General features: G+C 39.3%; 1 protein-coding gene across 3 annotated transcripts in view; it reads right to left on the bottom strand.

The window, feature by feature from the left end:
• Nucleotides 1–27,386, bottom strand: part of LOC122059511 (ribosome biogenesis protein BMS1 homolog) — a 28,948-nt gene extending 1,562 nt beyond the window's left edge. The window contains exons 1-16 of one of the 3 annotated variants that reach the window (XM_042622319.1): nucleotides 26,997–27,386; nucleotides 26,729–26,875; nucleotides 26,478–26,568; nucleotides 26,223–26,341; nucleotides 25,556–25,746; nucleotides 24,697–24,907; nucleotides 24,183–24,423; nucleotides 23,454–23,926; nucleotides 22,391–22,484; nucleotides 21,878–22,077; nucleotides 21,394–21,737; nucleotides 19,912–20,008; nucleotides 19,615–19,833; nucleotides 9,744–9,983; nucleotides 563–772; nucleotides 15–284 (exon numbers count right to left, since the gene is read on the bottom strand). In XM_042622319.1, coding sequence (XP_042478253.1) covers nucleotides 15–284; nucleotides 563–772; nucleotides 9,744–9,983; nucleotides 19,615–19,833; nucleotides 19,912–20,008; nucleotides 21,394–21,737; nucleotides 21,878–22,077; nucleotides 22,391–22,484; nucleotides 23,454–23,926; nucleotides 24,183–24,423; nucleotides 24,697–24,907; nucleotides 25,556–25,746; nucleotides 26,223–26,341; nucleotides 26,478–26,568; nucleotides 26,729–26,875; nucleotides 26,997–27,134 — 3,285 coding nt within the window. In that variant the 5' untranslated portion in view covers nucleotides 27,135–27,386. The remainder of the gene's footprint in view (nucleotides 1–14; nucleotides 285–562; nucleotides 773–9,743; nucleotides 9,984–19,614; nucleotides 19,834–19,911; nucleotides 20,009–21,393; nucleotides 21,738–21,877; nucleotides 22,078–22,390; nucleotides 22,485–23,453; nucleotides 23,927–24,182; nucleotides 24,424–24,696; nucleotides 24,908–25,555; nucleotides 25,747–26,222; nucleotides 26,342–26,477; nucleotides 26,569–26,728; nucleotides 26,876–26,996) is intronic. The other 2 variants (XM_042622321.1, XM_042622322.1) reach the window with 2 other exon arrangements.
• Between the last annotated feature and the right edge of the window lie 339 nt (nucleotides 27,387–27,725).

Here is a 27,725-nt window from a genome sequence, read left to right as displayed (position 1 = left end):
AATTAAATTTTCACCTTGTACAATGAGTCCTTGTTGACAGGAACAGGAAGATTTTGTTCTTTCCTTAGCTCAGCCACTGTTTTCATGCCTCTCCAGACCTGATCACGAGACTGCAGAGCATTTGTCAATGGGTTGAAGAAGTGGGGAACCTCAACTTGAGTCCATGCACGCAAGAAAACAATATCACTCATCAGAATTCTGTCTTCAAAAGTGCATCTTGCAATCCCTTCTCTAGGTTGCCCTCCCTTCATTTTATCTTTGTTGCTAATCTCTTCTTTTGCAGCCTGCCGATGAAAATTCAATCAACAATCAAACAGAAATAACCCACTATGATAAGACTGTAAATTGACATGCTCTTTATCAGCCAATGTCTGTCCAGGGAAATTCATGGTAAAGGATTTTTCTGAACATTTATTCTGGAAGCAAATTTTGATCAAACTTTAAGAATACCAGAACAACCAATCATCATAATAAAGATACCCAAAAATAAATGCCTGGATTATATATATCAGCCATAAAACACAAGCATAGAGTAACAGATTTATCATACTGCATAGATTACCTTCTTAACCTGTCCTCGTATCCCACTCACAGTCCTGATAGCTGCACCTTCAAACCTTGCAACTTCAAGATCTGATGTGAACATGTCCCTGATAAGTGCTGTCTTTTTGAAGATCTTGCAGGGGTAGCCAACAAGCTTAATTTTCTTTGCTATTCGTGCTGCATGGTTGAACTCTAGAACAACTGCAGTTGCTGTAATCCTAAATGATGCCTGGCAAACCAAATGAAAGCCATTTAGCAACAAAAACTCACACAAAGTGGAAATGACAACAAAGTTTATCAGGGCACTCACATTTACTCCAAGAAAATAGTATTCCTAAATTATCCTACTTCAAACAGCCAAAATGTCTCAATATAGATAATTTCCAATGTCAAGGTATGGTCGATTAACTAGATGGAGGATCAAATTTCTAGTTCCTAAAGATACTTAAGCATAAGATCCCGAGAAAAGTATATAAACCACAAGGAAGAAGGTCAATAGCATTGAGAACACCAGATGGAAATATGGACTATATGGTCCAAGGATAACTTCAGGCAATTAAATTGACTGAAAAAATATCTGGACAATGACAGAAGCAAGCCTTCAACGGAGATATGTAGGAGGGTCATCTGAAATGGCAATTTCACCAAAAATAGGTGAAAATGTCCCTCGAACTTGAACAAATGACAGGATCCATTGGCTCGTAGATTTTCTCCGGAGTGAGCGATAAAAGTAACATAACCATTGGTATGGTGTACAAGTAAGGTTTTGGAGCCACTACTTAATCAACAATAGTTCTTCCATGGATAATTGAATGACACAAAATTTGACCTGGTTTTATAGTCTCAATCATCTAATTCTACAATGGACTATCACATTATAACTAAACGTTCTCAAAAATGATAGACCGAATTGAACAATCACTATTCCAAATCTGGACAAACTGTGACCATGAGATCTTGGAGATAATACGAATCAATTAATGGGCTTCAATCCATAATATGCATCTCAAATTTATTGACGCAATCTCTCGTATGCATAATGATGTTCAAGGTTTGGACGTTGTGTGCATTGAACAGTCCTCAGATATTGCAGGTTGTATGCTTGTCAGTTGTCATAAGAGTCAGTAAGGGTGTGAGGCTAATGGGAAATATACAGGAGCCTTTTTGACTCCCCCCCCCCCTTCCTTTTAATTGATGTGGTAAAACTCCACTCTGATGGGTACGAACACCAGGGCTTTCAAGGGTGTGAGGCATGATAGGTGCAGTTCGGGGTGATATTTCCAGGGTGTAGGCCGAAGGCCAATTGGAGAGGGCGACTAAAGTGAACCTGGGGTCAAAATCATAGCTGTCAGTTGTCACGGTGTCTAGGCGACCCAAGGTGTTGGAGAGGGTCCGAAAACAAGGCGACGCCAACTAAGTGACCAAGGTGCCCGCCTATTATAACAAGGCCCACTAATGTAAGATTGAATCACAAGTGATCCAATCCCAGGTAGGATCTAAAATTCTGGCTCATTAGAGAATATGTCATCCAATAGGTTTGGTTCTAGCTCTCAAACACTAAAAAGGAAAGGCCTAACCCAATCCTTAACTAATAGGGAAACCTAAACTGACTAGAAAACTGAAATAACAAAGAAAACATACTCAAAACAGGACTCTAACTAAACTAATAAATTAAATCCCGTTTTCCTACTTTCTACCCATATTTTGGGCCCCATTAAAGTGGTCCATTACAAAGAAAACTCATGGGATCAAAGGTCCAACACATACATAACCCAACCCAAGCCTTATTTACAATAAAATAAGCCCAATAAATGACTTATCTATATCAATTCGCCCTCTCATAGAAAAAATTCATTCTCGAATTTTGTAGAGTGTGAGGATGATTATAGCATAGTGTACATCCCTCATCAAGTCATAGAAAAATTCAAATAGCTCTTTGACAATAAGGATGTAGTCTACAATGTGAGGAGCTCGATCTTCGAGATACTTCAATGGAATGATTGATGCAGATTTGAAGGCCTACTCAAGAAGAAAGAAGAGGGTCGACCCTAGTGGCTGATTGGGTCGACCATATCTGGCTTACTGGCCCACGACTTAGGCTATTGATGGGGTTTTCTTAGTTTCTAAAATTAGTACTACTTTAGTTTCTAATTTCAGTCTATTATTAGCTTCTAATTCCAGCTATAAGTTAGTTTCTAATTTCATTAGTTTACAATTTCAGTTTTTAGTGTAACTCAGTTTTAGTAACTTCGAGACCTCACATTATTATTATAAATAAAGGAGGAGGACTCTCATATGCCCACGATTTGAAGTTAAAGAAAAATAAAGTTTGCTGCTGCCGCTAGCCTCTGATGGGGTTTTCTTGTGTCTGATCAAGGTCTAGGGACTGGTGTCTGATACAGATGACACTCTGCGGTGAGAAGTCCGAGTGGATCGTCTTTATTTTCTGATTTTCTTATTGTTCTAGGCTCCTGCAGCATCTCAGGTAAGTGATCTGATCCTCCTGTAAAATTCTGGGTTTAAGAAGTCCAGATTTCTTCCCCACCGACCTATACTGTTCTAAGCATCCAGCCACCTGATGGCTTTGAGCTTCTGGTCGAGTGTTACCCCTGCTGTATGGAAGACTCGATCCAATTTTTAGCGTAATCTAACTAGGGAGTAGTTAATTATAGGAATTATTCCTATTCTGGCCGATTGGAGTTTTTGCCCAGAACTGTTGTCTGATCTGTGTTGGATGTTGATGTTGAATGCTGCCCTTATTCTCCAATGGGTTGGACCTTCAAACTGGTGATCTGAGTTTATAAAATGCTATCCAATATTCAGCTATAAAATTTCCTGAAGCTGCCTAGGGGTGTCTAGGGGTACTAGGTTGGCCCCTAGGGAGATTTGGTGGTGGGATGTGGAGGTTCAAGCTACCATCAAGACTAAGAAAGATAATTTTAAGATTTGGCAAAGGACTGGGGAAGCTGAAGATAAAGAGAGATATAAGGTCACCAGAAATGAGGCAAAAAAGATTGTGGGGAAAGCAAGGGCGAGGAAATATGATGACTTCTACAACAATTTAAATACCAAGGAAGGGGAAAAAGCTATTTATAGGATAGCTAAATTTCACAAAAGGAAGAGCAAGGATTTCGACCATGTTCAATGTATTAAGAATGAGGAAGATAGAGTGCTTGTGAATGATGAAGACATAAAGAAGAGATGGGACGAGTATTTTTGTGACATACTTAATGGAAACAACCCTAATAGGAGTGGTTCGAGTATTCTGCTCGATAACAGGAATCATAGGTATATACGAAAGATAGAAGTGACCGAGGTTCTTGAAGCCCAAAAGAAGATGAAGGTAGGGAAGACTCCAAGTCCGGATGAGGTCCCAATTGAAGTGTGGAAAAACTTGGGACCACGTGGAGTTGTTGGTTAACCAAGCTGTTTAACAAGATCATGAGCACGAAGATGCCGGATGAGTGGAGGAGAAGTGTTATTATCCCAATCTACAAAAACAAAAGCAATATTCAGAGCTGCAACAACTATAGAGGCATAAAACTTATGAGTCATACTATGAAACTCTGGGAGAAGGTAATAAAGGTTCGCATAAGAAGCGAAACCAATATCTCAGGGAACCTATTCAGTTTCATGCCTGGGAGATCCACTAAAGAAGCGATTTACCTTCTTAGAAGGCTTATAGAAAAATCTAGAACCTACAAGAGGGATCTTCATATGGTCTTTGCCGACCTAGAAAAAGCTTATGATAGGTTCCCTAGAGATTTAATCTAGCAGGTTTTAGAGAAGAAATGGGTGTCAAGTAAATACGTGGATATAATTAAAGACATGTAGGGTGATGTGGTGACTAGTGTGAGACCAATGAGAGGCCAGTGTACTCAGTTCCCAATTACTATCGAGCTACATCAAGGATCCGCATTGAGCCCCTACCTATTTACTCTTATTATGGATGATTTAACTAGGGATATTCAAGGAGAGATCCCGTGGTGTATGCTTTTTGCAGATGATATTATTCTGGTGGATAAAACTGTGGTAGAAATTAACGATAAGTTGGACCTATGGAGATACACTTTGGAATCGAGAGGTCTTAAGATAAGTAAAATGAAGACGGAATATATGATGTGTAACTTTAGTCGATTGAGGATTGATGGCGAGGGAGTGAAAAATGAGGGGAGAGAGATCCCGCAAAGTGACTGCTTTAGATATCTGGGCTCTACCTTAAACAAGGAAGGTGAGATTAATGATGATGTTTCCCATAGAATTAAAGTAGGATGGATGAAATGGAGAGGGGCGTCTGGAATGTTATGTGATCGACAGATTCCTCTAAAGCTTAAGGGAAAATTCTACAGGATTGTCATAAGACCAGCTATAATGTATGATGTAGAATATCGGGCAATCAAGAAGCGTAACGTAGATAAGTTGAATGTGGCAGAGATGAGGATGTTGAGTTGGATGTGCGGCAAAACCTTGAGTGATAGAATAAGAAATGACCATGTTAGAGCCGATTTAGGAATTGCACCAATTCAAGATAAGCTCAGAGAATGTGGGTTACGATGGTTTAGCCATGTTCAAAGAAGGCCTTTGGATGCCCCTATACGGAGGAGTGACCAGATGCAGATGGATGGAGCTAAAAGGGCTAGGGGCAGGCCAAAAACGACCATAGATGAGTTAGTAAGAAGAGACATGCAAAAATTAAGTCTTCACCCAAGTATGGTATCAAACAGAGCTACTTGGAGGGCTATGATCCAGGTTGCCGATTCATGAGTGGGATGTTCAAAAGTTTTTTTTTCCTATGTAGCTGACCCCATTCAGTTGGGATAAGGCTGAGTTGTGTTGTTGTATACTGTTGTTGGGTTTCTTTGCTGAATTTTTGTTGTTCTTTGGTTTTCAGAAGCTGCAATCTCAGATTTATTAGTATACTGTTGTTGGGTTTCTTTGGTAAAGTGAATTTTTGTAGTTCTTTGGTTTGAAAGTTCCTGTAGATTGAGACTTGGTTAGACACTTAGACCCCTATCCAAGTCTACATTAATGATGAACTCCACATGTGTAACCTCAACATCGTCGGATGTATTCATAGGGTCATATGTACCTTCAACCTCTTCAAACTTCAATGCAACATAAAGCTATTTTAGATCATCTACCTGATGGTTCTCAATCGGCTCCGTTGATGGTTTAAACACAACTTCATTCTTGAACCCCTTCGGGTCTTCCTCTTGACTGTTCACAATCATCATAGTCGTTGTTATGTCAAGTTCCTCAGTCTCAACCTCATTATCCAATATGGCAACCTCATTGCTTTCGAATTCTTCCACATGAGTCTCGTTGATGGGAACATCAATGACTAGCTCTTCCTTGACAATAGGAATTGCTGGAATTTCTTCAACACTAACCTCAACTGTTTTACTCTAGTTCATTGGTTGGAAGTGTCTTCTCTTGTTGCACCTTTGCAATTTGTTGCAAGATAATGACCACGTGGTCAAACAATTCCTTCATGCTCTTGTCACCTGTGGGTGGCTTTGGGGGTGTAATTGGAAGGAACTCTTGGTAGAAGGAAGTACATACTTTGTTCACGTTTAGATAGGTACATGCCTGCCAACTCATACTCCATCTCGTCCCAAGTTCTAGGCTCACACCCTTGAGCTTGAAGTTGCCTTTCATGGACTCTCCAATTGTATTCGAACACAATCACTCATTTGGAAGCAAGCATATTGAAGTCATTGTGCCTCTGTCAGGTTGTAGGAATCAAAGTAGACGTACAATTCTTTTACCTAGTCAATGAAGATGTATGAAGAAAGTTTCTCACAAAATTCGCATGGCTCCATCTTTGGTATGGCTAGGCTCTGATACCAAATAATGTAAGGTTGAATCACAAGTGATCCAATCCCAAGTAGGATCTGAAATTCTGGCTTAATAGAGAAGATGTCGTCCAATAGGCTTGGTTCTAGCTCTCAACCACTAAAAAGGAAATGCGTAACACAATCCTTAACTAATTGGGAAACCTAAACTGACTAGAAACTGAAATAACAAATAAAACAGACTCAAAATAGGCCTCTAACTAAACTAATAAATTAAATCCCATTTTCCTACTTTCTACCCATATTTTAGGCACATTAAAGTAGCCCATTACAAAGAAAACCTACGGGGATCAAAAGCCCAACACATACATAACCCAACCAAACCCAACCCAACCCAACCCAACCCAAGGCTTATTTGCAATAAAATAAGCCCATTAAGTGACTTATCTACATCACCCACCCAAGTTAATTTTACAATTTCAGACTTGAAAACAGAAAGCAATCTTATAATTTCAGAAATATCAGTAATCGTCTCTCAGACATCAAACTAGGAAAGGGTCAGAATTAGTATGAAGAAGTTACAAGCAGAACAAGCAAACTGAAACTAAAATTAAAACAAAGATTCAAAACATATATTCTGCCAGCCTTAGAAACAAGGGAAGAAGAGTCTTAGAAGAGAAATAAGGAAAGAAATGACCTAAGAAAAGAATTAGTTCTGGAGTCAAGAAAGCCCAGTTGCACAACATAAGGAACTAGTAGTGTATGAACTTTATTCAAAAAAATCCAATCCACTCATGGTGAGTTTTACATATATAAAAAGGGCGTACCCAGTGCACGAGGCTCCCGCCACTACGGGGCCTGGGTAGGGTCATAATATATGCAACCTTACCCCCGCTTTGCGTAGAGTCTGTTTCCTGACTCAAACCTGTGACCACTAGGTCAAAATGGAGCAACCTAACACTGCGCCAAGGGTCATATAAGGGGGAAAAAAAGAATTCAAAACACAAAAGAGCCCCTACCGGATGATAGGGTAGAATTCATCCTAAACTAAAACTCTTCAACAGAATTTGAAAAGGTTTGGAACTGTTGAGTATAATTTCTCGCCTGTACACAAGCAACTAAGGACGTACAAGCAACTAATAAATGAAAAATATTAACAAAAGATAAACCAAAGACAAAACCCATGGTCCAACTGTATCAGTGACTCAATGCTCGCTCCAGTTGCTTTCCGTTCAAATAGGGTTGTAATGTGCCATAAGGGAGGGATTTTTCTGATTTAAGGTTCAAAGGAACCCTACAATGATTACTGCTCAGGTCAGTCCGAAGAATACCAATCTTGAAGGTTTGCCAATATCTAAGGAAAATAGACCATTGGGATTCGCATGTGAACTGCTGGTTCCGAAGGATGTCGAGGTCAGCGAATGAATTGGCAGATCTTCTAAGGAGTGGTTAGGCCAAGAAGGTATGAGCTAAGGGATTATCTGTTGTAATTTTTTTGTTGTTTCTGTTTTGGAACTTTGTAGGGTTGCTTGCTTTGTCTCTTTGTTTTGGTTGTGGCTGTCTTTGATGAAGGCAATTGTTCTGTATTCTCTTAGCTGTACCTATAGTTTTGTCACTTAATAAGAGAGGAATAGATGATAATGAGATTAAAAATAAGAGGATTTTCTGTTCTCAAAAGAAATAAGGGGTATCATGAACTATTTCTGTTAAGGGTGCTCTCACAAATTTCTTAACAACCTTTTGCAGGTGAACTTATGCCATCCTTGAAGTATGTGCGAGCACAAACAGGAAACTAACAACTAACATGCACCTAGGGAAATGCTTCTGCTACTACTGAAATTCAAAATGCACAAGTTGAAGTAAGCTCCATAATGTAAAATTAGGAGTGGCAAGGCCAACCTAATCCCAAAGTTGCAGGATACTATCAAAGAACAACCACAAACACATCAAGGGTCATGATATCGATCTCAAAATTATGGTTTTCTGTGATGGATTGAGGTTGAAGTTGCAGGTCTTGAAAACCTTGAACAGCAAAGAAGAAGATAATAAAGGAGAAATAACCCCTCGGGCTTTCTACTGCAGAGGGTCAGTTGGATCAAACACTAACTCCACCAGCTTTGATCAAACATAAAGTAATTCCCAGTAAGGAGAAACAGCAGCAGCAGCAGCAGCAGCAGCCACAGCAGCCATGGTTTAATTCTTCAGATCATTCAGCTATGGAAGCCTCCATGGTTGTATTTTTTATAGCTAAAACAAAATTGGGGGGGGGGGGAGAGGGGGGCAGGTCCTTGAATTTAGAAACTCTCAAAATAGAAACTTCTAATCGGTTTCCTATTACATAAGTTTCTAAAAAATGAAAATAGAAACAAAATAAAAAATGAAACTAGCGACTTCACTCAACTAATAACTTAACCCCTAAGAAATAACAAAAACTAACAACTAAAATTGAACCCAAAATGGAAACTAATGAAAAAGGAAACAAGCTAGTTAATCCCGTATGCAATCATAATACCCTCAGTTTAGGCTCATAAAAGTGGCTTATTACACTCAAACACATGGGATCAAAGGCCCAACATGTATAGAACCCAACCATAGGCTTATTCCTAATAAAACAAGCCTATTTTGGTGATGAATCTGTATCACTCCATGTTAAAAGGTAAACCATAGGCTGACCTCAATGCTTACTTAGGTCTGTCTACCAATGGAACCAGTGCAGCACATCTTGGCTGCACAAATATTCCTTAGGCATCGTTCTCCTCAACACAGGGTACAGCCCAAAATTTGCATGCACCAAGTTCACATGCACCTCAGTACGCCTCATAAATGTGTTTTAATAACTACAAAAGGAAGTGTCTCTCTCAAAAAACCTCAAAATAGTAATGAAAATTATCATGAACCCTTTCATCATCAGCCGTTCAACGATCAAGCATTCTCAAATTAATAACTAGAAGCAGAAGAGAGAAAACAAACTTAATTCACAAACAAGTAGTAATCTGAAACAAAGACAGCATTTCATATTTCAAGCCAAATAAAAATGTGGAAGCCCTCACTAAACATTCGAAGCTACTAGAAATGAGAAAACAAATCCTCAAAAAATAAAACATTAGACTAAAATAATTTGGAATCCCTAGGAATTTCACAACCGAAAGAAAGAAGCAGTAGCTATTGGCCAGAGAAATTATTGGAAAATATCCCCCCCCCCAACTTTGAAGACCTTGGGGAATTAATAAAAAAGAAGAAAAACTCAAAAAAAAAAAAAAAATGTGAAGGAATAGGAAAGTATGCTTAGTATGCTTATTCATAAGATTGTAACCCATATTTGTTGCATGCACAAAATCAAAATAAACAAACTAATGCCAATACGAATAATACTTTCAAGGGCCTGCAAGGAGGATAACATAAAACCTGATTGTTTGACACATTCTGGACCGCAACTACTCCAGTGTTGGGAGGTGCAAGAGGGCCCCAAAACATTGCAAGGCAGTGCATGTGTTCAGGAGTATACTTGAGCATACGGTGTCGCCCATTCTGGTCCTCAATGGCATAAACAGGTACAGTCTGATAACGCCTCCAACCAATTGAGACAATGATTGGGTCTCTAGTCTTCAATACCTTCCTGTGCCATCTATGCCGCTTTAGCCTAACCTGGAAACAGAGAACAAAAAAAACTGCCTTAAACAATAACCAATGCAACCGCGTGAAGTATAATTTAAAAATTCACTGGAGCAAAACAAATAAAGGAAGGCGAAATCTTTCACGAAAAATATAGGGAAAGTGGAAGAACTGAAATGCCTACCAACATGTGCTAAATCAGTAGGATGGGGTGATAATATACTCTTCCAGAATCTAGAAAACTGGAGCAGGAATAAAAAACCTTGTCAATATGCTCTGATCATAGTTTTTAAGGCGCTGAAGCGGTCTAGAGATGGTAAGGCAGTGCTCCGCCTTACGTGAAATGGTGCCTTATGGGTTTTTTTTTTTTTTTTTTAAACACATTTTAAAATTACTTGATGAAGATTCCAAATATAGATTTTTTATTGGTAGGTGTATGATTTTGTTAACACTTGAGATGTATGGGATCAACTTTACTCCACCAAAAACAACCAAAACAAACAAAACAAACAAAACAAAAACATGATTCACAAACAGGGTTTGGATTTTGTCAAGGGTTTTAAGAAAGGGCTTTGAGAAGGAATCAAGGAACAAGGAAGAACCACTGATCTAGGAGACCATTTTGCTCCGGCAGCGGTGAGCTTCATTCTTCTCTGACAGAAGTAGAAATATAGTGGATGACCTTAGGGCTTAGGTACTCATTTTGGCATCATAGAGGTAAGTATAATAAATATTTGTATTTTTTATGTCTTCTTTTTTTTATGTTTATAATTTTGTTTCATAATTATGTATTTATATTATATGTTAATATGTTATGATGATTGATGATTGACGATTGATGATTGAATATTGATGATTGATGATTGATGAAAATGAACTTAGTTTATTCACTTTATTGATTTGTTTTCTTGATGAATATATTACATTGGTATGAATATGAACCTTTAATATTTATTTAACATATGAGTAATATGATTCAACTAGGATTTAAGCCAAATAGATTGGTTTTATACAAAAATTACACAAGAACGCTTTAGTCAATAAGGCGACGCTTTATGCCCGCCTTATCACTAAGGCGCTCCGAAAGACCCTCAAACGCCTCCGCCGCCTTACCGCCTTAAAAACTACGCTCTGATTGACTGATCCCATACCCAATGCATAAAACCATGAAGCCAAATGTCTGTTAAACAAAAAACGCTTCAAGCTGAACCCCCTCTCTCACACTCTGTTACTGTCCACACTTCAAAATAGCAATACCCATGTGTAATATACCTATCTCATGTCACACCAAACCTCTCTCCCCCCAACTACACCCCCCAAAAGAGAGAAACCCAATTACAAGACACTTCAAAACGGGGTCAGCATCTAATACTTCACTCAAAGTTGCAGTGAAGTGTGGTACAAGGAGGAAGCTACCACTTTTTCTCTTCATTTCTTAGTTTTGCTTCTCGCATCTCATATATTTTAAATCATTATTTTGTACAATGTAGACGCCTATCACATCTTGCTTCCATTCCATTTCACTTTGGTATTATTTCTTTTATTCTAGAACTTGTATTACCTTGACACCAATATCTGACATTTTAATTTCAAGAATAATGGCAAAAAGCTCAGTCCAAGGTGGGGAAGCTTCCACTTCTTGCTTATTGTGTTCAAGTATTTCATTTAGGCATCATTCCTATAACTTGTCAACTAGCATGCATATCAAGTACTTCTTCACTCTATGAATAGTTGCAAGAAGCTTGGTTCAAGGCCACAGCTACTGCTCACTAATTTGAAGTATTCAAATTTTTGCAGAGCCCGAGGATTTAAGTATCAATATCGATCACCATATCGGTCAGGTAATTTTAAGAGAGGTATCGTATCGGAGATATCCAAGATGACCCTGGCTGCACTAATGATACAACCTTTTTTCATAGGGAAAATCAAGGCTGCTCAGCTATCAGATGAAAGTCTTCAGAAGATAGCAAATGATATAAAAGAAGGAAGACGGAAGGACTTGGACTTCAAGTTGACTGATAATGGAGTTCTCATGTTCAAAGATAGACTATGTTTACCAAAGGATGAATAAATGAGGGAGATGATACCGAAAGAAGCACACAACTCACCCTACTCAATTTATCCAGGTAGTACAAAGATGTACAAGGATTTGAAGAAATTCTATTGGTGGAGTGGTATGAAGGCTGATGTAGCGACTCATGTAGCCAAATGCCTAAATTGCCAGTAGATCCAGGCTGAGAGACAAAGGCCACATGGTTTATAGCAACCCCTACCAGTACCAGAATGGAAATGGGAACATATCACCATGGATTTAGTCACAGGGCTACCACGTATTCAGAAAGGGAATGACACAATCTAGGTAATTGTAGACTGGCTGAACAAAGTAGCCATAATCATCCCTATGAAGATCACTTATTCCATAGAGAAGTTGGCTCAACTATATATCAACAATATTGTCAGACTGCACGGCGTACTGGCTAGTATTGTCTCCAACCGTGATTCCAGATGTACCTCTAAATTCTAGAAGTGTTTACAGAAAGCAATGGGGACAGCTGAACTTCAGCACAACATTCCCTCCACAGACAGAAGGGCAGTCAGAAAGGACCATATAGACTTTAGAAGATATGTTACGGGTCTGTGTGTCGGAGATGAGCTCTAGCTGGGATGAACATGTATCACTCATAGAGTTCTACAACAATTGCTATCAGGCTACTATAGGTATGGCACCTTATGAAGCTCAGTATGGCAAGAAATGCAGGGCACCCCTGCATTGGGATGAAGTTGGAGAGAGAAAAATCTTAGGTCCTTGACTAATTTAAGCCACTTGTGAGAAAGTGGATGTGATCAGAGAAAGGATCAAGGCAGCTCAATCCGGACAGAAAAGCTACGTTGATGTCAGACAGAAGCACCTAGAGTTTGAAGTTGGTGACAATTTTTCTGGAAGTCTCACCAATAAGAGAAGTCGGAGGTTTGGCAAGAAAAAAAAGTTAAGTCCTCGATACATGGGACCTTATGAAATTTTGGGCCGAGTTGGAGCACTAGCATACGGAGTTACTATGCAACCTGAGTTGGAAGGAGCTTACAATGTATTCCATGTTTCCATGCTTAAGAAGTACATTTTCGATCTGACTCATGTTTTGACACATGTACCTTCGGAACTTAACACTAACTAGAGGTATGTGGAGCAGCCGAAAGAAATCATTGACCGGAGAGACCACATTCTTCACAATCGGATTGTTTCTTACGTCCTAGTCAAGTTGAGGAACATGAAGGAGAAATACCCTGGAATGTTTGGACTACCAGGTTCGTTAAATTTCGTCCCCGAAATTTCTTGTAAGGAGGGGGGAATGTTATACCCATGCCTTAAATTTCCTTGTGTAACTAGTTGTAGGTGAATCATAAGAGAGTGCCAGTACTAATGACTACTGGTTGGCATCTGTGTTCTGCCACAAGGGAAGAACTGATCCCACTTGCAAGTGTTACTTATGCATGGACAAGTGGAAGGGTTTCAAACCACTGAATAAGAATTCAATGTAAGTCCTCTACCACTGAAGGGAATTACCCGAACCCTAGTAGTGAGATGCACCAAGAAAAGGCCCACACAATTGCATCACTTAAGGGGACCTCCACGCAGCCAACAGGTACTGTGCCACCCAAAGTGAACCAAAATAGCCCACACCGGCTAATGGTCACCGGGGGATCACCATCACCGGGTGAACACCCACCGATGAGGGTACTGGTCGGAATCGGGTTATTTGGCCGTGGGGCCCGGACCCTTGCACCCGTGCACCTTAAACCACTCCTAATAGCTAGTACAACCTACCAATGGATGGATTAATGTATTGGGACACCCCAAAGTGGGCCCGCTAGTGCCAAATGGGGGAACAACCCAGTTACCCAAACAGCCCTTATGTAACTTAAGTTACTACAAATAGGACCTCTTGCTCATTCATTTCTTTCCTACCAAATCAAGAGCAAGGGAAGGTAGAAAGGAGAAGGAGAACGAGTGCAAGGGAGGAGGAAGAAGAGAGGAGTAAGGGGATCACCTACCAAACTAAGGCGAGTTTTTCTCTCCGTCTACTTCCTATTGTAGCTATCTCTCTCTCCTACCCCATTCTAAGACCTAGGCTAAAGTAGGCTTTCACTATGAGAAACCCCAACTTAAAAACCCCCAATTTGCGCAACCAAACCCTTGAATAGTGAACATTGCCCAAATTTCCCTAAAATTAACCCTCCCAACCTAACATTATGTTTGGGAAATGGGATTGGACATTTATGTGGAAGGTCTCAGGTGATCACATGAGGAATAAATGGCTATGGTATGTGCCCTAACAGAAATCCCCAATTTTGGGGTACCTAGACCTCTAAAATGGGGAGTTGGGTAAACCTTACACTCCCATACCATTTAAAACACCGATTTTACTAATCCTAGACTTAATTGGGTATGTGCATGCCCTCCTACAAGTAAATCAAACCTAGAACCCTAAAACCTATATTGTAAACAGGGCAAAAGAGGAAAAATGGGAACCTTGGTTGGAATGGACCCCCATTATGGAAACAACCACACATTTAGACACTCAAGGGGACCCCAATGACTTGGGGAGAAAATATGGGTAGAGAGGTCCCTATTTGGCTCCACCGGATAATGCCCACCGGTGGATCACCATCACCCAATGAGTATTCACCGGTGGACATCCTGTAGGTTTTTAACTTCTCGGATTCATCCCCCGGTGAAATCACCAGTGGATCACCATCACCCGATGAGCACCCACCAGGCCACCAGTGAAGCTTGTAGAGATTTTTGAGTTCTTTTGTCAACTCTCGGATCCATCAACTGGTGAGCTCACCGGTGGGTCACCATCACCCGATGTGCATCCACCAGTGAAACACCTGATACATAATTTAGTTACCTCTTTTTTTATTGGTCATTTGACCTATAGGAAGACCCATCCCATGCTTGTCAGTCGACCTAAAAACCCCGTCTCATAGGAATAGAACCGGCTAATAGCAGGAGGCCATCGGCCTTCCGCAATCAGTAGAGACTAGAGGTGAGTGGGCATTGTATATGTCTTATGAAGTATTTATAACATATGTATCCATGCGTATGGTCATAAACATCTTGCATATTAAATTTGTTATTGGTGAATGTGGATTGTGCATAATAGTGTGTGTGTGTGTGTGTGTGTGTGTGTGTTGTAAATGAGTCGATGCAGGGAAGCCGAAAGTTGGGTTCTGGCACTACATGCCCAAGGTGTGTGTGTGTGTGTGGATGATTGGGATGTAGGGTAGCCGAAGGTTGGGTTCTGACACTGCATGTCCATGGTGTGTGAGTGTGGGGTACGGGGTAGCCGAAGGTTTGGTTCCAACACTATATGCCCACAAGGTGTGTGAGTATGATGTGATGTGATGTGATGTGACTCATGTTAAATTGCATTGGGCTAGGAGAACAGCTCTGATGCTACAACCCTTGCCAATAGGAGGACACATATTGGCTAATCCTACCATTAGATGGACCGAGGTTGGGGGAATTTCCGGTGACCAAGGTGGGGGGGTACCGGCGTCGTGACAAAACCCTACTCTAAAGGTTGGATTCCAGTGTAGTGGCATACCCTTTATACGATGTTGGGTAATGATGTTTGGTACCGGGCACACTCCTGTCTCACGACTAGCTTGTATCCTCAGGGACCAATAACGTATATTCGTGATTAGGAATACCACTTATATTGCAGTAGTACTAAAATCCACTATGGACTTAGAATTTGTTGATTGGGCTTGTATGCTAATAAACCAGATCATGACATTGCATTCATCTAACTACATTCATATTGGTGCGGTTGAGCATTGATATTTTATTACATTTCATATATTGTTGTGATTGTTGTGTGCCCACCCCTCACTGGGCTTCGTGGAAGCTCAACCCATTCTTCGCATCCTTTTAGTTGGTGATCCAGGGAACCATCTCGAGACTGTGGTCGAGGAGCCGGCCTATATGGAGATGATCATTGGGTCGAGGAGTTGGCTATGCACGAGGTTGACTGCATGTATGATGAATGTGCTTTTAGGGCACCTTGAGGATGATAGTATTTCGTCTTCCCTTTCGATTCTTTTGTGAACATATCTGAAGTAGCCCTAGGGGCATAATTGTAATTATGATCCATTTGTGGAAAACATTATTTTGTGTAATTATAGTAAGTATCAATAGAATTCACCAACTGTGTTATATTACTGATTACTCTTATTTATGTGGATTTTGTAACCTTAAAGTACTGAATCGGAGATCCTATATGGATTGCGAACACAGTGGCGTGTCCGGGTCACCAGCCTTCAAGTAAGTGGGGGAGGGGTGTGACAATCGGTGTGTATCGTATCGATACGTAACGATACACTGCATTTCAAAATTCGTATTAACCAAAACCGATACGATATAGTGCAGACCTATACTTTAAACCTTGACTTAGCCAAGTATCTTGCCTCTTGCTTACGCATAACACCAGCTTTCATGGACACTGGGAAACAGGGTTTCAAAAACAAATGTCAGAACCAAGTTGCATCCTTGCTGTACCCAGGTAACACAGCTGGTAACAACGATTTACTGTAGAAGGAGCCTCAGCTACTCTTTACATTTTGGCCACAAAGTAATGATAGATTTTTTTTAACGCAGGAGAGGGAGTAAACTCGAAGTAAATATTGAGTTTAGATGGTGAATGTAAGCTATTATATACCTAGATTAACCACCTATAGAGGTCTGCTTGAATGTTCTCATAACAGAATAACACTAATGGTATCTCACAAAAACAATCATGGTTCAAAATCTCAGTTGAAACATACAATTTCAACCGAGATATTTTGGTTTCTCAAGAAATCAAGATGAAACCTGGGCTCAAAATGGGATGGCCAGGTTTCAATGGATTTCGATGTGTTTCGACCCAAACCTGGTTAAACCAAGGCTTTAAAGTCACATGTGCGTTTCGATAGGTTTCAAGACAAAACTCGAATATCTCGCTGGAAACTTGGGAGGTAGATTTGTTTATAAATTCCCCCTGGGTTCAGAATATTTCGGTAAACAGCACTGTTTTATGCCTACTATTATTCAAGTAAATGACTTTATAATTTACGTAAGATAATCATGAACAAACAAACACCCCCCCCAAATGAATCTAACAAAAATAGTCAAAAAATGCAAATTCCAAGGATAAAAAGTCAACTCTCCGGTTCAAGAACAAAAACAAATTTTCAGTTGTAGGAGACATTTTGCATTTTCAAAAGCTAAGGTTCTTCTCAAATCTAGAAATTTTATATGTCTTATTGTGATAAAACATAACTAAAAACCAAAAGACCAACATAATAATATTTTGTTTTGATATCCACACTTATTTTCATTCAGGGTGATTTTAAACAGAATCCAAATAAGGTGTGACCTAAACATAACTCCTTCAATGTATCATGTATGCTTGTTTTTCCATTCTAATGTATGTTTTTATTGTTTCAATAGCTTATTTACATTTCCAGTAGCTACAGTACAAAATATTCAGTGTACACTAACAAACTTGGGTCAAAATCACAACAACCATTTTGGGTGGTTTTTTGGTGAAACTAATTCATGGATTAGGTTTAAGATGTCAAAAATAAGCATTAAAGAAAAAATAGGACAAAAACCACTTTTTGGGCCTCAAAACCAAGGTTTCGAGTTGGCCCAGAAAAAAAACCACTCAGTAGAAACCTGCAATATCTCGGTTTGGTTGAAACCGAGATGTCAATCCTTGATATCTATTGTTTTGAACTAAAGGAATGGCCTAACCTTGCAGAGTCTAAGATGGATTATGAAGTGTGGTATGACTCGAATGCAACAAGCCAACCAACACTCTGAATGGAGGCAAAATTGTGAGAAAGAGAGTCCATATTCAGAAATTCTAACTAATGGAAATTAATGGCTTCAAATTTGAAACTTCTTAATAGAGGCATGGCCTATGTCTCTAACAAGATTCATGAGAAAGGTATCATACATAGAGCCACTGGATATTCAGACTGCACTAAAGCCTATGAAGCCAACGAAAACTACAAGTATATAACTTCCAAAAGGAGCCAGTAAAATGAAGGATGACAGTTACAATATTTCACAGCTACCAGCAAGCCAGTAAAATGCACTCGCACCATCTTCATTGATCAGGAAATTAATCCAATAAAGCGGAGAAAATATTTAAAAAGAACAAAGGTAAAGCCTCAGTGTATTTGTGTGGACTATCCCAAACCAGAACAATCCAGCAAAAGACTAGTAAAGATAAGATCGCAAAAACAGAGAATAAAGACCAAAAAGAGAAAAATTATAACTGTGACCTCCTTAGATATCAGAACAAGCTAGAAACATGGTCAGGTATTTAGTCAGAAACTGTAGAATAACTCTGAGAACAGAGTTGGTAGTCTGACCGGCATAGATAATTCCTATTGACACTAACAAGGACTGCACTTCTGGAATTAGATTTCTAGCTGCTGGGTTCAGAATTTGGCACCATAATTCAAAAGAGAGGTATACAATAAACTATTGTACTAAATTTGAGGAAATACAGATCACTAACGCAAGAGATATATAGCTGATGGAATCAGAATTTGACACCATAATGCCAAAGGGCGGTACACCAAAAACTTTTGTACTAAATTTGAGGCAATACAGATCACTAACTTCAGAGCTAAATAAAGAATGTAATCAGAAATTTAGAAGAAAACAGGGGTGCTACAGATTAGAAAATCAATAATAAGAAATAGCAAAAAGAGGGAGGAAAGAAACCTGAGAAGAAAGATGAACAGAACTAGGAGAATGAAGATTAGATTTGGAACAACAACGATGAGATCCCAGGTTCCCGTATAAACAGTTCAACAGCTCTAAAACTGTTGAAGAAATTCAATATTATTTATCAAAACATGTCACGGGATTGGGGGGTATACATCTATATATATATATATATATAACCTTTTAAACTTACTAAATTGACTCATAAAGGACCGCTATAGTGATTCAACTTAATAGACTCAAAATATAACTCTTAAAAGCTATTAATTATCCTAACCTAACTCCAGCACTTAACAACTAAACATGTGTACTAACTTCACCCTCATTTTACAAACTTGTAGATTAGGCCCATTACAATGAAACCAAAGAAAATAAAAGGCCTAACCTCTAACATAACTAACCAAAGCTTGTTTTTAGTCCATTGGAATGCTGCCAGCACCTTGTGGACCTTCTAGGCTAGTAGGCTTACATCTAAGCCTCCATACGGGACCATATTGATCCAACCAGTCTAATGCAACTGCATTAAAATTTGAGGTTTCTAATGTCTAAAACCTACAATATTGGGGATATCAATTGCTGCCTGGCCTGTGAGGCCCCTAAAACCCTTAACACACCTGTTGTTTTGTAGAAATAAGGAAAACAGAGTCAGTTGCAGCAAGATTGTAATTCTTCAAGTTAAAGAAGAAAAAAAACTGCATAATCAAGAAGTTTTAGAAACCCTTTTCTATCTTTATAATTTCTCCAGTAACTGGCATGTTACACCACTACCACTATCTTTCACCCATGCATGTGCAAACAGCACATTTAATTTTATCATTTCAGATGGGAAATTTTTCATACAATAAGCAATTAAGCACACAGCAAATAGCACGAACAAACCTGCATGTATCCGACATTTTCCTCTGCAAGACCAATGCCTCCAACCAGAATAGGATGGCAGGGATCAAAATGCTCAACCATCTCAAAAGGGACATTGTGGACCTCCAACCTCAGGTAAGTTCCAGTTCTGAAACCCTCTATCTCTAATCGAGTGGCCTCATCAAGATCATTGAGTTCAGCTATATTGATCTGTTTCCGGAGTTCAGCCTCTTCCTTCAACTGCAAATCCGTCACTGAGCTCATAAGCATCTCAAACCAAAGAGAAAATGCAAGGTTGAATCAAAGAAGCTAGTTTACTTTGTCAAAATATCCACCATCATTTGCTTCACTTCGGTGGAACTTAGACCCACTCTTTTCATCAGCTTCCTCATCTGGTGGCTCCGATACATCATATGTACACTCATGTTAAGGTTGCAAAATCCGTGAGAGAAGAAAATGATTTAAACTACAATTACAAAATGCAGAAATAGGGCTGCAAGTTTGGCCGCCCTACCCGCCCTAAGCCTGAACAGGGCCTGGGTAAAATTTCTGGCCCTGAGGGCAGGTCAGGGCTGAAAATCACTGGCTCTGAGTCAGGGTTGTGCCAGGCCAGGGTCGAGGCCTTGGGCCCGGCCCAGCCCAGCCCAGCCCATCCCGACCCTGACTTTGACCCTGAATTTAGACAGCAGAGGAAACGTCACTACATATAGCAGCAACAAACGAAAGTCCTCTAAAAAATCTTAAGAAACAGCCTCTTCTGCAAAGCAGGAGGTAAGACTGCATACACTTACCCCTCCCAGACCCTGCAGTAGCGGAAGCCTCATGCACAGGGTTGTTCTTTTTTTACATTGAAGAGGCAAATGAGTCAGGGTCTTTGTTTTAGTTAGTGTTAAGCATCATGAAACATGTTATGGACATTACAAAAATGGAGGAGAAACAATATCATTTTCTTTTTTCTTGTTCTTCTTCTCCCTAACCCATCCCAACCCTTGCATCTCCTTTCCCCTTCCTTAGTTAGGGCCAATCAGGATCAGCCTGGCCGGCCCTGAGGGCAGGTCAGGGTTGGATTTTTCAGGTTTTGAGTCAGGGTCGGGCCGAGCCTGGGCCCAGCTAAGGTACTCAAGGTTGGGCTAGGGTTTTCAAAAGCCCGGCCCAACCCGACCCTGTTGCAGCCCTGCCTAATATAAATAATGCAGACCCAGCCCAAAAATTGGTCCTATTTTAATATCTATGGGGTGTGGCTTTTAATTCTTTGGGTTGTACTTATAATGTGCTGAATTATAAGGCCCAAAAGTGGAGGTCTAAAGGGATGTACGGAAATAGATATTTAATTGGTAGTGGGTGGGATCCATTGGGTAATGTAGTTGGCTTTAGTCATAAAGAGTCATATTTTGGTTAGTTGTGTGGGGCCCAAGTTATAATGATGTTTAATGAAGGAATATAGAATTTGGATTTGAATTGTGTAGAGAAGGAGGATTTCTCTTTTCTCCCTTATTCTCTCTCCTCTCTTCCTTTTCTTCAGTTACTATTCACAGGTATTGTTCACAGTCCCATAACAGCCCCTATCTCCTCTCTTCTTTTCTCTTTCTTTCCCAATGCAGGCTACTAAATCCAGAAAATCAGCAAGCCTTTTTCAACTTTATTTTAACAGAAAAATAGTTCAGATCTGGGACTGTAGAACAGCTGATCTAATCTTTGAATCCTAATCTGGAATCTAGGTTGGTTGGCTGCATCAATAAACCTTCAAAAACATTATTAGAATACAGAATAAAAAAGAAAACTACTAAGGGAAAAGGATATTGAGCATCAAATTTTGCACGAAGCGCAAGCTTTTTAAGCCTCCTCTCCTCATTTTCTTGATCACCATCATTTTGGCTTTTAGAGCCTACATTGTCTGTCTGATGGCCTTTGTTCGTCTCTCCAGCCTCTAAATCTTCAAAATCACCATAGACATCATCATCATCTTCACTGTCATCACCTGAGGCTTGACCTCTGCGAGCAGCCTTTGACCAATCACCAGTGACAAAACGATCACGAATACTTTCAATAATTTCTTCATTTTTCCAGTTTTTCAGTTCACCATGATTTGTGAATTTGGAGCAGTCCTCACCATTGGCATCATAACTGTCCAACCCTTCACTTCTCTGTAGTTCATAACAAAGCAAGAAACCATTGCAGATGATATACAAGTTTTGTTCCATCAAAGTCCAATATATGAACTAGCTATAGGAAGGCCATAAAAATTCATCCACAAGACACAATCTGAGTAGCTTTTAGAAAGTACCTTGTTAGCCTCTCCTTTTGGCCTGAAGAAATCATCATCCTCACTTTCTTCATCCTCACTACTAGCCTGCTCTTCATGAATAGATGTTGGCGACTTTAATGTAGACTTCCCATAAACAAGTTGCATGAGATTGGTACTCTGCCTCAAGGCAGCTCTCTCTTTCAAAGACTCTCTCCACTTTGAAGCATTTCCTGCCTCTTCTACAAGGGTAATGAGAAATAAAACAGAGGAAATAAGGGCATATTCATAACAGAAATTCATGAAATATGCCATCTTGCACATTAGAAGTGAAACAATTTCCCAAAAGCCAAAAACATAAGAATAATCTTTCTTTATTACAATTTTCCATCACCAGTCCCAACTCCTTCCTGGTTCAATTGATTCTACTGAAGAAACTACATAGCATATGATCCATTAGCAACTAGTAAGCTGTAACTAATGGTTAGAGAATAAAGGGAGTGACTATTTCCCAACACCCATTACTGACATGTAATTAATGAAGTGAAATCCTACCTTCTGTTTGGTGGTCGTCCTCATCTTCCACAGAGAAATCTGAACTAGCAGATGACTTGCCATCCATATCATCTTCCTCATCCTCATCAGAATCCTATCATTAAATGAAACATTTTGACCATGATTATATGCCGCGAAAACAAATACTGCTTTATAAAGAAGAAGAGCAACTTAGTGCACAAGGCTCCCGCTACTGCAGGGTCTGGGAGGGGCAAGTGTATGCAGTCTTTAATACTGCTTTACATTTTAGTTAAAACCTTTATTTTATTGGAAAAACATACATCGTAGCAAGAATTAACATTTTAGAACATGAATAATCTGTAAAGAAATCATAAATATTAATTGTCCATTATACATAAAAGTTCAACAAACTTCTGTTTCAGGTGTGCACAGACGTAGTTTCATTAAGAATATAGTCACATGTCTAAGTTTTTGGAATCCCACATTGGCAAATGGCAAGTAAAGTACTCAACAGGAGCACATACATAGAAAAATTCCAGAATTTAAAGAGAGTCACTAGATAATTATGAAACTTATTTTAAAAGGTGAATTTAGCAAGGTGTTACCTTTACCAAGTAATTATGGCATTTCAATTAATTGTATGGATATGTTATACAAATAATTCATGAACTTGATTCTAAAGGAATTAGAAGATCCAATATGTCAAACCATGAAACAGGTAGCAGAGAGATTTAAACTGAACACTATATAGCATCTTCAAAATGACACCTTTTTATGAAATGACACTGCAGTCAAGATAATGAAATAGTTCCATAGCCAATCATTAGCTAACAGAAATCATACATGATATGCACAATATATTCATAAATATTACAAAATATTAAGAGAGCAAGAGATAGAGGAGTTATTTGAACACTCTCCACGGGTATTGCTCACGTCAGACCCCACAAATTACACAAAACAAACACTATAATCGACATCTAGTAATACAAAAATCAAAGGTGAAATTGCACTTTTTTCTTTTACCCTTTTTTTTGTTTTGGGGGGGATGGGACGGGAATCGGCAATTGTAACCAACACAGAAGGCATATCCTAATATTACCTTCAGATCACCATCATGAACATCACGTGCTGAGACAGCTTTTCTCCTCAGCCTTCCATTGTGAAACTCAATTTTTTCTTGAAATTCACAATTTGGAGTAGGTTTCCTCTCTTTATTTCTGTCTTCATCCCACTCATCACCACCTTCTTCATCGGAATCATCGTCCTCATTTTCTGCAACTGCATGTTTTTCCCCTGATTCATCTTGCTCTAAAGATTCAGAGTTACTGTCAGTATCAATTGTTCCATCTTCCCCTGATTCAGCTTTCTCAGAAGCAAATTGGCCATCCATATGCACCATATCCTCAACAGAATCTTCGGAATAAGATGCTTTTGCATTACCCTTATCTTCCGCTGAAACAGGAGGTTTCCTACCAAAAAGTGTAATGAAGCTCTTTTCTAATTTTTCATCAACTGAGTATTTCGTGTTCTGGAGTGACTTCACCAATACTTCACCTACATCACAGTCTTTTCCTGAAATGACCATAAAGCAAGCATTTCAGCAAGAAGGAGATACCACAAGATGAGATTCAGGCTTTTCTCACTTTATAATCCCAACAACATTAACTTCACTCTACATTATTGACGAATTCATTAGATATCCACCAATCAAAAAAATTAAAGGAAATAACAACAACAATGAGGAAAGCAAACAAATGAAAAACAGTCCAAGAGAGTTGCTGAACAAGAAGACACAATTGTTAGGCAATTATATGAGAACTAGGGATACCTTTTCGTGCCGACCCTGCATCTTCATCATCTACTTTAGAAAACTGGACCAGGTGGTCATTTATGTTTATGTAGACAGCATCCTTGTCATATAGAAGATCCCCAAGACCAGACATTGGTGCATAGAAAAGTTTCTCCTTGTCACGCAGTCCCTTCTTTTTGGCAGCAGATGGCAAAGGGCAAGGATCAGGTAGGACTGTCACACCAGCTAAACTGCAATCTCCAACACCAGCAATATGCACCTAGTTTACAAAATGCAAGTTAGATCCTTTTTCCAATCTCAAATATATTCATACATACAATTTTGGGATGAAGTAGAAAGCATACAGAAACTCAAACTGGTGGGGCAAGGTCAGAGACCAACCCATAACCAACCATGATCAACGGAAGGCCTAGTTACACACAAACAAAACGAGTGGCAGGTTGGAGAGAGAGGCTCAAAATGCAGCAACACACACACACACACATATATATATAGAGAGAGAGAGATAGGGAGGGGGGCCAAAATGCTGTACCTTTGTCCCCTGCTTCATATTACAACCTCGCAAGTAACCATATAACGTGACATTTCTGTCACATTTTCCGTTCATCTGCACTCTTTCTGGAGGAGTAACATCTTCAAAACGGTCTACCAATACATAAGGATGTGAAGTTCTCCACGACAAAGGGCGAAATTTCATAACAGAGATAAATCTTGCAAGATTGTGAATTTCACGTTTTGCGTATCTGTTCATTCAGTATAAGTATCATAGATCATTAGAAGCATCAAATGTTGTTCCTAGTTGACAGAAATGATCAAGAAACCATCATGTTCATTAATATTCATTTCATGTGCATATAACCAAGGATTTAATTATCGATATCGGGTATCGTATCGGAGGGGTGACTTTAAAAGACGTATCGTATCATATCATATCAGAGAGACGCAAGGCATGCTAAAGATATGAATGGAAATGGTCAAGAAATTCATGGTGTGTTTATGATACATATAAAATACAGTTTTGAAGCATACAACATCTTATAATGCAATATGTATATGTCAGTTTTGGAAACTGTAAATCCCCAAATATTGTTGAAATGGTGAAAAATAGTCATTTTTTATGTTTAATGATTTCCTCTAACTCATATCAAAGAGATTTACAAGTTTCCAAGTACTTCGGTTGCTCTCAGTTTCATATCTCACTCATGGTTTCCATTTTACAGGTTTAAAGGAAGTGTGTCTTACCTGTATCAGACTGCATCGGTCCCATGTTGGACCATGATACTAACCGATACCAACATGTATCGGATATTACAATACAGACCGATACTTTAAACCATGCATATAACGCAAGAAGACAATAGTCTACAACTGATGGGCATCAAAGATCTTACTTTCCATGTATGAGACCCGATAGATAAAACAGCTTTGCACCATCGTATATTTCAGTCCAGAACCGATGCTTGAGACGTTGCTTAGTCTTTCTCAGTTTCTTTACATCCTTAAACTTATCAAGATGTGTAAGAACTCCCATAATCTTTGGGAATCCATGGACTTGCAAGATATTTAGAAACTCAAAAGTCTCCTGCAAAAGACAAAGGCCATATTTATCAACAATGAGATCTGAGTGAACAAATAATGGTACTAAATAAACCTTTTCCTCTTGGACAAAACAATTTGTATGGTAAATACTATTCAAAAACATCAATGAATAATAAGAACTAATAAGGGCTCCACTGCTGTAAGACTACCAGAAAACAGTTAAGTACTGATCTAATTAGATTATCCAACCAATTCAGAAAAAGGCACCTATCAATCCAACAGAATTTGATTCACACCTTGATTACTTTCGGAGGAAAAAGTGAATGGGAGGACAGAGGCAGGTAGGAAGAGGTCACAAAACAGTCATTGAGAACTTTGCCAATGTCATTCAAATTCCATGGCCTCAAAAAGAATTAAGCAGGACCCAGCAGTGAATTTTTTTACCAAGAATAAACCTCAGAAAATCTTTTCCCTTAAATATAATACTTTCGGGTAAATCTCTCAGTAGTTAAGACTTACCATTTCAAACCCATAACTTCCATCAACCAGCAGAAGAGCAAGATCAGCCATTTTTGCTGCATCTATCATGCCATTAATATCATTTGGGCACTCGACAATTTGTAACCGTCTTTGTTTCCCTAATTCAAATATTCACGTTCATCACAAGTAGAAGCAGAATGAGAGCATCATCCGGCAAGATAGTCACATTCACTTGACATCTACAATCAAGTACATGGGAAAAAAAAAAAAAAACTTCTTCGTTAAGTATAGAACCTGACACAATGGTAATTGGGCCTTGAACCTCTGGTAAGTTCTGCTTGGTGTAATGCTTAACAAGTGATTTTATGACAAGAGACTTCCCAACCTGAGACAAACACATGCGGCAAACTATTCAGGAAACAATTCATACACAACAAATTCAATGTATGGACTTTCTGTCGGCTACTAGTTGCTAGAACTGAGAAAGACTTAATTGACTGTTCAAAAGCTACTGATCAAACGTCGTCTCACTGAATAGTGCCTACCTTAGGAGGTCCATGCACCACAACAACAAATGGAGCCGGCTCTCCAGTTGAACGATCAACCATAGGCATATGAAGCTTGCGCTGCTCTTTCTCAGTGGCTCGTGCTTGTAAACGTTTCGCCTTCGCCGTTGAATTAAACGCAAAGGCCTATGACAAAAATAAGTAATAACATGCAAAACCGTCATAAAAATCCAACACTTAATCGAGAATGAATCCTTGCAACACTGAAAACAACAAGAGCACAATAAGTATCGGATAAGAGATGAACCTTGGGATTGTGCTTCTTCTCTTCCGAACCATCACCCTTTTTCTTATCAGATTTCTTCTTTCTCTTTGCAGATGGACCTGCTTGACGAGATCGATGGACCTTGTGAAGCTGGTCTTGATTACCAGAAACAACCGCCATTGTCGCTTAAACCCTAAAACCAACAAAAAGCAAGAAGGAACTTGTAGACGAGCACAGATAACTGATTCAACAATGGCTTCAAAAAGGCATAATCATTCAAAAGTGAATTTTAACTGAGATTTTTGTGCACTGTTGGTAGAATTTCTGTGGAGTTCTGGCGGTATCCTCCAGCAAGAAGAAAGAGCAATATTGTGGCAGTTGGAAGCTCTCCCGCACCCTACTGGTTTCTCGTGCAAGGTATAGGGTTTTCGCCCCCACAAATATGATGGTAGAAATCGTCTGAAATTCTCATCTCGTACAATTCCATACAATTCCACCCTAAACGGTTGACACGTGTAAATATTCCATATCTACGGTTCAGATTAATCAACCATAATACAATGTTAATCAACCATAATACAATCTGAACCGTAGATATGGAATATTTACACGTGTCAGCCATTTAGGGTGGAATTGTATAGAATTGTACAAGATGAGAATTTCAGACGATTTCTACCCCAAATATGAACGGGGCGTGCGCCCGTTAAGAGCATGGTTCTAAAACTCGGATCGGATCGGATCGAATCGAATCAGAACATTAGCGTTGACCCA

This window comes from Macadamia integrifolia, chromosome 13, assembly GCF_013358625.1.
Source record: "Macadamia integrifolia cultivar HAES 741 chromosome 13, SCU_Mint_v3, whole genome shotgun sequence".
NCBI lineage: Eukaryota > Viridiplantae > Streptophyta > Magnoliopsida > Proteales > Proteaceae > Macadamia > Macadamia integrifolia.
Note: the sequence above shows the minus strand (reverse complement) of the source record. Positions and strands in the feature narration are given on the sequence as shown.